This window comes from Lepidothrix coronata, unplaced genomic scaffold (assembly GCF_001604755.1).
Source record: "Lepidothrix coronata isolate B3197 unplaced genomic scaffold, Lepidothrix_coronata-1.0 Scaffold256, whole genome shotgun sequence".
In the NCBI taxonomy this organism is placed as follows: Eukaryota; Metazoa; Chordata; class Aves; order Passeriformes; family Pipridae; genus Lepidothrix; species Lepidothrix coronata.
The window spans coordinates 498,260-510,601 of NW_016690436.1; the positions used below are offsets into that span (position 1 = coordinate 498,260).

At 46.0% G+C, this 12,342-nt stretch overlaps 2 protein-coding genes across 3 annotated transcripts in view; one reads left to right on the forward strand and one right to left on the reverse strand.

Moving 5' to 3' along the window:
• MED12L (mediator complex subunit 12 like) overlaps positions 1-12,342 on the reverse strand; it is a 101,879-nt gene that overhangs the window by 69,807 nt on the left and 19,730 nt on the right. Inside the window, exons 11-14 of the mRNA XM_017835405.1 lie at positions 11,750-11,881; positions 10,541-10,667; positions 8,682-8,896; positions 7,131-7,307 (exon numbers count right to left, since the gene is read on the reverse strand). Of these exons, the coding sequence (XP_017690894.1) occupies positions 7,131-7,307; positions 8,682-8,896; positions 10,541-10,667; positions 11,750-11,881 (651 nt within the window). The remainder of the gene's footprint in view (positions 1-7,130; positions 7,308-8,681; positions 8,897-10,540; positions 10,668-11,749; positions 11,882-12,342) is intronic.
• Positions 2,726-6,343, forward strand: GPR171 (G protein-coupled receptor 171). Of its 2 annotated transcripts, XM_017835453.1 has the most exons (3): positions 2,726-2,830; positions 4,229-5,239; positions 5,303-6,343. In XM_017835453.1, exons 2-3 carry the CDS (start codon positions 4,277-4,279, stop codon positions 5,543-5,545), a joined length of 1,206 nt encoding a protein of 401 aa, XP_017690942.1. In that variant the 5' UTR covers positions 2,726-2,830; positions 4,229-4,276; the 3' UTR covers positions 5,546-6,343. The 2 variants fall into 2 exon arrangements, with proteins under 2 accessions (XP_017690942.1, XP_017690941.1); XM_017835452.1 differs by having other exon boundaries at positions 4,229-6,343.

Consider the following 12,342-nt stretch of genomic DNA (forward strand, 5'->3'; position numbering starts at 1 on the left):
ATCTGCTCTGTACAAATATAATATCTTTTATAATTGTGTTTTTCAGTGCAGATTTTTTTTTTTAATTGATTTTATCATCGTACAGGGAAAACCCACCAGGGCATAAAGTCTCCACTAAAGCTTTCAGGCAGCAGCTCTGGAGGCTGAATGCTTTCATTTTACTTAACAAAGAAACTACAGGAAGAGAAATAACATGTGCTTCACCCTTCTGTCACTGTGTTTTATTTTAGTCCTAACAGATAAGAGTGAAAAATTTTCAAACATCTGGTCCTTGCACCTTCTCCAAGACCGGGGGTAAATTCTCTTGGCCTGAGACCACTGGTCTGCAGCAGCAGGATTCCACCACCCCACAGGATTGTATTCCAGCTAAAGGTCTGGACACCTCTGCTGGGTTCACACACACCTTTGTGAAGCAAATCCACCTCCACATGTTTCTCACTTGCCTGGAGAGCAGTCCCAGCTGTCCCAGGGAGGACCAGCACCCCAGCCTGGGTGTTCACTGGACTGCAGGGGCTGGGGGTCCCCAGCCCAAACCTGCCCACAGGGACTACAGGACAAGGCTGTGTTCTGGTTGTTAAGAAAATACATAAAAGATTATTTATGTGGTTCTTTCAGAGCTCCCCAACTCCATTAAACAGACTCTGAAGGCTCTGTCCTCTAAACAAGGGAGCCAACCTGCTGGGAAAGGGAATCTGGTGCTTTGTGGAAGATCTTTTGTCATTTATGGCAAAAACATTCAGTTCCCTGCATGGCAGGGCTTGGTATTTGCCTACGTAAATCTACATAATTGTGGCTGCGAAAGATCACTGGCATAGGCAGATGAAAACTCTTCCCCAATATATATTTGAATAACTTTTTAATTGCTTCGCAAGCTTTGAAAACATTATTTATATTGCTTCCTCACCCTAGCAGATCACTGATATTAGAACAACAAGAACCTACATGCAGGCACCAGGGAAAGGGTGGTGACCAACACCCTTGATCAAAGGAATGCTACATATAATTCACTTTGAAAAACTCCTCCTCCAAGAGCTTCACTAGTCAAGAAACGCTCCTGTGCCCCTGCTCCTGCTACAAACCCACCCTGTGAGTGACAAGTCCCAAATAACACCAGTGTCAAACCAAGCCCCTGCTCCATCTCCCCAGCCTTGCTCCTCACTTCGCTGGATGAACTGAAGCCAATTTTTTTTCAGCACTGGGTAAATTAATCCTTTCACATCTTTCCCAGCACATCATGCCTCAGACACCCCAAGCCAGCTCCTCACACACCCAAGTAACTCATATTCACATATCTGTTCTCCTCCTAAAACACCTCTGCAGAAAGGGCAGACCATTTCACACTAAAGGTTTACCCAACTATCACATACTTTGTCTGTTTATACCTGGAAGTTTCCTGAGTTGTAAACTGACTGCTGGAAAGGGGAGAGCAACAAAGACACAGAGACAGAAACAACTGACAGTGCTGCAGTTTGGGTTTAAAAAAAACCCTACAAGTATGGCGAGATCAGCTTTGCATAAGCAGAACACCATAAAATGAGCCCATGTTTGCTCACAACTGGACATGGGATCATGCCGGATCACGACGTTTTGCAAACATTTTGACAAATATGGTCTGAACTTTCAGCTTATGACTAAACATAAAACCAGACATTCTTCATCTGTTCCTTCCCAAAGCTCTGGTACGGGGTCTGTAAATTCCTGTGGATTCTCAACTACAACCAAGTGCCACCAGTTAGAGTTTCAGTGTCGCTGTCAGTCCCTCACCCCCAGCATGGTGTCAGACCTTTTCCCATGGCATACAAAAAAAAAAAATAAAAACATTTCCCCTACTTCCCTAATGTGTCATTTTTATTTTTAATGGTGCTTGGTAAATGTCCAAAGGTTTAGAATATTAATTGAGATAAGCAGAATCCCTACATGCCTTAAAATCCACAAATTAGAATGGAACTCTAAAGCAAACACTCACGAGATCCCCAAAACCTGGAATTTCATGCAGGTATATCACAATGAGCGAGGACCAACTACATTGCAAAATCCTGATTCCACACAGATTTTAAATGTAAAATATATGGGAGAGGGGAGCAAGGTGCAACAGAGTTTCAGATTTATAAAAACAAAAGCAAAGAAACAGCCACTGATGTCACACACTCTTAGCCCCAGGTCAGGGATCTGGGACTGAGCAGATGAACTTTTGGGAACCACACAAGAAAGTCCACACACTGAGGTTGACCCAACCACACATCTCATGACCCTTACATATGTGAACACATGATAAACATTTAAACCTTCAGGCGTGAAAGCAGCAGGACACACTGCACAGGGCAGTGCCCACAGGGGTCAGCCAGGCCACAGCTCCAGCCCGGACAGCTCCTGTCCCTGGCACCTACAGATCAAACACCTCTGACCATCTGCCCTCCACAAAAGCTTAATGGGAATCACACAGATCTGTGAGACTGGCCCAGCACCACGCCTGACCCGGCTGTTCCCCAGCCCACTCCCCACCCATCAGTCCCCGTGGGCAGCAGGGTGGGTGTCGGGGCACAGCCCTCGCCTGGCCCTCCCCAGGAACAGGAAAGAGAGGGCCCTGGGCTGTTCCGTGAGCACTTACGTCTTTCTGTCCCACTCTTTCGGTAACTTCCACGTGATTTAGCCATTTGAACTCTGGGTTAAACTGCGTCAGTCGCCTCATTTAAAAACCACAGCCACGTTTTCAGATCCGCGCAGAGGCAGCCGGAGGAGAAGGTCACACCATCGGGCTGGGGGAGCAGTCGCTGCGACACATCAGACCTTTGCAGACCGATGCCCAGGAGAGCCCAGGCCACAGGGACAGGTACGTGGTTCAGTCTCTGTTTCAGCCTGTTTCGATGCCCATGGATGTACAGTCAGAACCCGGCTGTGCCAGACGCACGGGGGTCGGGCTCGGGCTCAGCAAACCAGCCTGGCTGCCGGTGCCAGTGTCCCCGGGCAGAGCCACGCTGTGCCCGCAGGGGCTCCGGTCCAGCAGCCCCTCGGGGCTCGGTTTGCCGGGGGCTCCGGTCCAGCAGCCCCTCGGGGCTCGGTTTGCCGGGGGCTCCTCGCCCCGCACAGGACGGGACGAGCCGGGCTGCACCGAGGGCAGGGCAGGAACTCCAGTGCCCAGGGAGCAGCGAGCCCAGCACCGCCTGCCCTCACCTCACCACACACACCACGCTCATTCCACCCAGGTACCTGTGCTCAGCACAACAGAGGCCTGCAGAAAGCCAACTGCAAGGAGTAAACTGCTTCCTTCCCCTTTCAAACCACTGGAGTATCTGCAATCATTTTGCTTTACAAATTATGCATACATATTTTACAGCAGAAATCATACGTGCAGTTGCAGTAGTTCTCTTATATTGTGTACTAAAATTAGAAACAATATAAAGAAATAGAATTGTTGCATTCTGATGCTTCTCAAGACATAAATGTATTGGTTTTCATTCCAAGAAATTCGAAGGAACAGCTTTTCCCACAGCCATTCTATGCAGCAGCCTGCAGTGTAGCAATCAAACAAGCCCCTCAGTCATGGAGTCATATTTAGTTGAAATAGGACCAATATTTTTTACTTTTCTTCCCTTTAATTTCTAGTGAAGCCTACAAAGATAGTGAGTGACAATACTTATTATCTGCTTCTTTCAAAATGTGCTTTTCCTAAAAGTTTCATAAAAACATACAATTAATTTGTTCAAGTGGGAAGAGAGAGCAGTGTGCAAACCTCAGGACTGATCAGAACCATTTGCTCACCCATTAGACAAACCCATATTGGTCTGCCAGTGCACTCCCTCAGAACTCCCAACACATTTTTATAGAACAAGGCTGGTACAAAGATTACTTTTTTATAAGCATAGTTTCAATCCTTAAAAAAAAAAAAGTTATGAAGTTTTAGCATTATTAACTAGATGCTTAAATAGATTCAAACCTTTTTCTCTGGCACCTTGGCTGAGGGCGGGCGTCAAACCAAACCCTCCCAGAAAGGCTGCTCTAGTGGAAAAGCTGCTCAGAAGGCTCAGGAACAAATCCTAATATATTCCTAAGTCTTCCAACATGAGAACAAAGCCCTCCTGATTATCTGGGAAGCAGCACAAAGAGCGAGAATAATATTTCTTCCTAATTGCATTTTTCCTTGAAATTAATCAAGCAAACTTCTAAGAGAATAACAACTGTCTCTTAGGAAAGGCAGATGTCATTGATGTCCTCTCGGTTCTTTTCGTAGGTCCTTGATACCTCAAGTCAGCAAAGCCAACTCACACAGGAGTTTACAATGTCAAGCAACATTTCAGAATGCCATATCTATGAAGAAATGGAACCTTTTACCTATTTTTACTACTTGATTTTTCTTATGGGAATTATTGGAAGCTTTTTCGCACTGTGGGCATTCACACAGAAGCATCAGAAACACAAGCCTATGAGCATCTACTTAATCAACCTCCTCACTGCAGATTTCCTGTTAACTTTGACTTTGCCAATGAAGATTATTGTTGACCTAGGAATTGCGTCCTGGAATCTGAGAATATTCCACTGCCAAGTTACAGCCTGTTTCATCTATCTGAACATGTATTTGTCAATCATATTTTTGGGATTTGTGAGCATGGATCGCTGCCTGCAGTTGATGCACAGCTCTAAGATCTACCGCATCCAGGAGCCGGGGTTTGCCAAGACACTGTCCGTGGTCGTGTGGCTCATGATTCTCCTCATAACCGTGCCTAACATGGCTATTCCCATACAACACATCGAGGAAAGACCCGGCGCAGGATGCATCGACTTCAAAACGAAGTTTGGGAGAGACTGGCACGTGTTCACTAATTTCATATGCACAGCGATATTCCTGAATTTCTCAGCCGTGATCCTGATCTCCAATTTCCTCGTCGTCAGACAACTCTACCGTCACAAGTACAGCGAGAGCTACGGCAGCGTGAGGAAGGCGCTGACCCACATCCTGCTGGTGACGGCCGGGTACCTGCTCTGCTTCGTGCCCTACCACGCCGTGCGCATCCCCTACACGCTGAGCCAGAGGGACGCCACGGCCAGCTGCCCCCTCAGACGGGCCCTCTTCAAAGCCAAGGAGTCCACCCTGCTGTTTGCAGTCTCAAATCTCTGCTTTGACCCCATTCTCTATTACCACCTTTCCAAATCCTTCCGGCTGAAGTTCACAGAGGCGTTTGCAGCCCCCAAGCAAACAAAGGCGCTGACAGACGTGGAGCTGCAGCACAGCAGTGAACAGCAGGTACACGGCCCCAGCTCTCAAACACAGGCACAGAGCGAGCCCACCAGCAGCAGTGAACAGCAGATACACCTCCCCAGCTCTCAAACACGGGGACAGAGTGAGCCCACCAGCAGCAGTGAACAGCAGATACACCTCCCCAGCTCTCAAACACGGGGACAGAGTGAGCCCACCAGCAGCAGTGAACAGCAGATACACCTCCCCAGCTCTCAAACACGGGGACAGAGCGAGCCCACCAGCAGCAGTGACAGCTGTCGGGTGACTGTGCACGCAGACACCGCGGGTGACAACGCTCCTGACGATTCGTGAGCCCGAGCAGAAGGAAAATACTTGATCAGTAAATGCCCATGGCTGTGTTCCACACTCACACAGGGGGTCTGAGCTCACAGAGCCTTCAGTGATGCCTTCCACTCTGCTCAGTGAGCAGTGGTGACCCACCAGGGATCAGCAACGTGTAACAATACATGTTCAGACTCAAACATACTTTAGAATTATTTATGGCAAACACCTGAACTCACCTTTTCTAAGTTAAATATTGTGTATTTACTATATTAAATGACTTGGTGCAATCAAGTGAAGAAATTACTGAATGGAAGTTCTTCAGCTGCAAGGTTTTTTTTCACACACATGATTAACCCAAAAGCATTTCAGAGGGCATTATTTACTCCAGACAGGGATTTTAAACTGCACTGATTAAAAATTATTGTATCTGCCTATATCATACCTGCAGTTTTTATACATAAATTTCTTGTTCTTACCAAGTTCCATTGCCTCTCCTTGCTGCTGCTTCAGTGAATAGGAAAAAACCTAACATGTTATTATAGAAAATTCAAGCAAGTTTTAAAACAAAGAGTATAAGTATCCAGCTTGTTCTCTTTGCTTGTTTTCTGTTCATAAAAATTTATAAAACAGCAGCTAAGTTTATTAATATTCTGATATATATTTACTTCCAAAACTTATGCATATGCACAATAATCAATAATCAAAATTTAAAAATCAATTTGCACTGGCAAAATCCAGCTACTTAGATTAGCTCCATCTGCAAATCAAAACTATTTCAGAAACAAAACCAAATTATCTTTTTTTCTAATCCTTGAGTAAAAAAAAAACATGATTCATATTTTGCTCAAAGCAAGCATTCAAAATGGTTCATTCAGTATTTTCATAACAATTCTGCAATAAATCACAACCCAAACTTTGTGGGCTAAGAAATTTAAAGGAAAGAAAACTGGAATTATCACATGATACTCTCACATGAAGCTTCATGGACTGAAAGGACTTGATATTGTTAAAAAGTTGTCATTGTTTAAATATAATAATAACTCTTAAGTAGGTACAGTCCAGTTTGAGGCCTGTTCAGTGTCTGGGGCCTTTTTCCAGCACAGGGGAAAACATGAGAACCCTTCTGCATGAGGGCTGGGATCTAGAGTGTTACTCATGGGGCTTCCTCCAGTTCTCATGAGCCTACAGACAAGCACAGCAACAGCAGCCCAAAATCCACGCTGGAAGCAGCACCAAGTGGGCAGGAAGAAGAGACACCTCCTGTCACACAGTTCAGAGCTACTTCTTTCAGATATTTCGGTGTTCATCCATCTGCCCAACTCCAGCCCAAAATGTTCTATTTAGCAAGCTTTTGTTAGAGCCTGGGTCATGGTGGGCTACTGTGGTGCCTGTCCCTGAACCCCAGTGACCAACACACTTCCCTCCTGGAAATGCTCTGCTGTCCCATCAGGCAGCACCACAACACACGAGCACAGGTCACTCACCAGGGGGATGGGGAAGGTCCCTGGTCACTCACCAGGGGGATGGGGAAGGTCCCTGGTCACTCACCAGGGGGATGGGGAAGGTCCCTGGTCACTCACCAGGGGGATGGGGAAGGTCACTGGTCACTCACCAGGGGGATGGGGAAGTGTGTGGCGTACTGCAGGTGCCGAAGGAGGTCATAGGTGGATGGCACAATCAGCTCTCTCAGCCTCTCCCTCTTGGCTGACTTCTCGCTCGGGACTGAGATCCTTCTCTCGAAGGAAGGGGTCACACTCTGACGAGACTCCCCAGGCATCGGAGAAGAGATCTGAGACATGTAAAGCAAAGGTGTAAGGTAAGTGTAACCTCCAGCTTCTGAAATCCAGCAGCTGCAGACAAAGACAGGATTTGCTCTTGCTTGCAGCTACTTGTCAAATATCTGAGGTTTTTCAAAGACAGACAAAGTAAGGCAATTGCATTCAAGCCTCAGATTTAAGATAAATGTACATGTTATATCCCTGTGCACATCTCCGTGGTTATTAGACAAGTTTTAACCTAGAGATATTCAGTCAGGGAAAAAGCATTCTGATCTGGAGCAATCTGCACACTCCTCATGTTGCTGTGACACAGAAACCACAATGAGCTGTTTCAGCAACTGAGGGAAAATAATGGGATGGGGGAAGTGGGAGGTGACAAGAGACACTGTAGGTAGGCATGGACGTGCTTGAAACCACCAACATGACAATTATCAGGCAGAAACAGGGTCCCAATATCCTGCAAGTGATAAGTCTAGGCAGTCCATGCAAAACAAGGGGAAATCCAAAGGAAGAAACAGGAGATTCGAGAGTTGTGCAGAACAGAAAGGAAAATGAGGGGGAAACAGATTTGAAAAACAGAGCCAAAACATAGAACCATCCTTTGAGAAGCAGATGGCATCAGTGAGGGTCCTTGATGTCAAACAAGTGGGGAGCTCTGCACATTTCTTCATCCTCACTGTAACCCACAGTGCTCAGCACACTGGGGATGGGGCAGGGGGGAGAGCAGGGATGTCTGTGCTTGCAGGAGGACAAACAGGGCAGCACAGGGGAGCAGCAGCAGAATGCAGAGAACAGAGGTGAGGCACTGACAGACACAGAGACGATGCCAAAGGCCATCAGCTGCCGAGGGAAGGAGCAGGGTGGTGCTGGGGCATGGAGGGATGTTCAGTGGCAACACAACAGCAGCCGCGGGCAGCAAAAGCATCGCAGGCATGCAGAAAATCAAAGGCAAACCTACTGGAAATTCTGAACCGAAATCTGCCTTAAAGTCACTCTTTTCTACATCATCAAAAATACCAGTGGTTCCTGAGTCAATGCCCATATGTTGCACAATACCATGATCCTAATAATTGCCAGGGAGAAAAACAAGTATAAGTCACAGCAAACTCAAGCACTGTGCCTCTTTAAGAACTGTGTCTTTCAGTTTGTCCCAAGTTATTCAGATCACCAGACAGCTGCTAGTTTGATACATCTGCACCAAATCAGCAATATTTACAGTTACACACAGCAATGAAGTTAAGGGATCCTTTTCAGCTTTCTCAAAGAGGAAGAGACAAGGAGACACAAAGACCCCCAGTATCTCACACCTGAAATACTAATGCTTCGCTGAGAACCCACATTTAATGAAACACAATAACAAACATGGGAACAGCACAAAGCATTACCTCCAGTTTCACATCATGATCCTTTGAATAATGTTCATCTACAGCTTCCCCATTAAGGGAGTGTGGTCTGGGAGCTGCAGTGATGGACAAGTCCCCACGAGATATTAAAGTGCACATGTAGGCATCGTGGGAGAAAACATCGTGCCGAGTGAATTCCGAGAAAAGCAGCACCAAATTCACAAACTCTGTCTTCTCATGGTCACTGCTTGGGTCAGCTACACAAACAAGAAAAAAACCAGAAGTTAAACTGTAGTTTCAGCTTATAAGTCTTTGGGTTTGAACTGTTCAAACAGCTGGCCTTTCCTCCCAAGCGCTGTCTTACCTACAGCACTTTTGCATTTATAGCAGAAAATCCTATAAAATATTTGCAGAGAATTCGGGATCTGCATGCCAGGCCTCCAAGATATAAAGGCAATATTTTCATTAAAGCTTGACAGTGTAGTGTAGTTTATCTATTAGAGATGCTCATGCACATCAGGAAAACAATAATTAAAATAAATGCATGTTATTTTGTCAGGACTAAGCAAAGCCTAGAGAAGTACAACATATAAAATGTTGTCACTAAGTTTTCATTTGTCACAGCTCTGTTTAATTTGACTTGTTCTTTATCACAGAAAGGTTTGCAACAGTGTGGTTAACAGAAAATAGCTTTATATCATGCCAAATCTATTGGGCAGCAAAAGAACTACCAAACCTGAATTATCACCATTTATTTAAAAGCAAATTATGCTCTGGAGTTCAGATTAGCCCAGCATGTAACAGTGTGTTCAGCCATCCTCACTGGGCTGCAGCACAGCAGCTGTCAGTCTGCCCAGGAGCAGTGGGGTCTGACCCCCCCCTGCAGCCCCAGGTCCTGCTCCCCCCAACACCCCTCAGGAATGAGGCGTGGGGCTGGTGGAGCATCCCAAAACACACACCTGAGCCCAGGTGAGCTGCCCTCCTCAAAATATACCAGTATGTGCTTTTCATTTTTGGAGACTCGGGAGCTCAACCACTGCAAAACCAACACAACAACTCAAAACTTGTCCAGTGTTCCAAAACACCAAAGGACATTTCAAACACAGGAAACATCCCCAGCTCCTTCCCCTGCCTTTCAGAGCTCCCTCGGCCAAGGAGAACAATACCACATCTGAAGGAAGCACAGCAGAAACACAAGGCTTAGTAACACAAATAGTTGGATGGTTTATTAAAACCAGGGTCATCACTGGCACGAAAGCAGAGCACTGCCAATATCTCTGAGTCTGAAACACATTTTAAGAAATTTCTCCTTTTTCGGACATTGAGAGTTTTCAGTACTGTGTTTCAAACCTCTTAAAATCTGTTTTATTTTAAGGGCATCAGGAAAAAAAGATGCCCTAACCAGCAGTACTGGAGATGCCAGAAACACAAGCTATGCTATCAGTTTTATCAGACCAAGACATGTCATGGAGCAGCCCTCAATGAACAAAGATCCTTTTTTCAATCCACTATCTGTCAGCCAACAGCTTTCAGCTGCAACACTTGAGTGTCATTTCTAAGTCAGTCACTTAGAGCATGGATGTGTCAGAAAGAGACAATTGTTTGGTGTTAAATATGCACAGAGTGCAAGTAATTTCCCCAAATCTCAAACAGCTTAAACAGAAATAAACACAGTTTCTGTTAATTTTCCTTTTGGGGGAAAAAAAAAAAAATCAAAAATCATAGAAGGATCCTATAACAAGGATCAAGGAGATTTAAAAGAAACAAGAAAAGAAGTGTGCACATGAGCTGATAATCACAGAAACTGAAACACCCCCTACAGCAAACCAGTAACTTCAGCAGCCAGGCAGAAGACCAGTTGCTTCTGACCTACTTTGGAATATAAATTAGTTCATACTCACATAACGAGGGAGCTTGTGTATCCAAAAACCTTAGCAGGACATTCTGGAAAACAGGAAGACTGGAACCTGTCAAGGAGGCTGAAGACAGAGATTCCTTTTCATCTAGGACTTCAGATTCACCACATCTCTGCACAGTTAAATAAACAGAAAAGCATGTCTCTGCACCCAAATGCACACAATATCCCCACCATTTGCATCTGAGGCCACCACACGTGTGCCTGTTTCCTACCTCGGCACAAACTCCAGACTCACTCTAGAACAACAGGCTTTTCTCATTACCTAGTTTGGTTATTTCTAAGGTGTTTTATTTAATCACTTTGTATTTACTAAGTGGAAAGGAATGCCTGAGACATATTCCATCAGCTGCAACGACACAGTTTCACAGAAAACCAAAAATTCAAGATACAGAACTTCCAGGACACTGTGAACACAAAAGGAAAATTCTCCCCTGTGTAAATTCCAAATTGAACAATGAGCAGAGCAAACCCCTCCGCTTGAGGTGGATTTGGGTGCAGTGAGGCAGGAACAAGGCAGGTCCCTTCCCCCAGTCTCTGGTTTGTGATGAGAGCAGACAAAGCAAGGAGGTTCTGCAAAGCGAAAGTCTCTCTGCACATCCTGTCCGTGTGTCCTCAGCAGCTGCCAGCGCTCCCCCCACACCCGGCTGACAGTCACACACACCACAGTCACACACCACTGCTGGGGACCCTTTTTGCCAGGAAAATCTCCCCAGCAGAGCCCCGTGTGGTGCAGACCCAGCTGGCCCTGCCCTGAGGCCAAGGCAGTGGCTCCCAGCAGTGCCAGGGATGCAGAGCTGTGTGACCCCACAGGGACACCCCACAGGGACACACTGCTCTGCTCCAGCTGATGGCCTTGTCCCACCTGCCAGACCCATAGCCCTCTAAAAGGGGACTCCAGTTCCTGTGGCACCCCTTTAGTCAGACAAGTAGTTCACAGAAGTGAGAGACTTCAAAGAGACATAAGTCGGCTACCATAGACCATTCTGAATCAGGCTGAAGTTACTTACTTTAAATAGAAGGCTTTTTCATTCTAAATTTGTCTAGAATTTTAAAAATATTAATTGATGAAAAGATTACCAGTGCTCCAAACTCACTCCTTTTGTAACAAGATGAGATTAAAGTGAGGCTTCCTCGGAAACACCTTACTCTTTAAGCAAACTGTCACACTACGCTACAAGTAGAAACAACTTACTTCTGCCTCAATCTCTGCTTGCCTCTTCTCCAGAAGCTTGGCCACAGCCATGGCCCTGTGCTTCCCGGACCTCTTACAGCTCACAGCCCACTCACAGAGCAGCATCACCACGGCCTCGTCGTTTGGGGCAACCTGTGCAGGGCAGAACAGACAGAGAGCAGCTCACCCACGCAGCCCCCAGGCTGAGCTCGGAGCAAACAGCCTGCACAGCCAGAGCTCTGCAGCAGGAAAACCCAAACGAGCTGCAGCTTGGTCTTCCCTACTGACAGAGGCACACACTTGCTGTCATTTGCTTCATTCACAGTGTTTTCACATGACACATAAGGAAATCCCAGTTTTCACACTGCTGATACTCAAATCAAAATTTCACTTTATCATCAAGTTCACAAAACCAGAGAAGGGTGATGTGCTGTGTGAGCAAGAGGAACAGGAGCAGTGCACCCACAGAGCCTCCCAGCCCACTAACCACAAGGGATTTACGTGCTCCTTATTTTAATTCCTCCAGACCTCCTCCATCTGTTTCCAGACTGTGACTTGCATCCCACTGACACATTACAACAAACAAAACAAAACATCCTCCCACATCTAAAGGC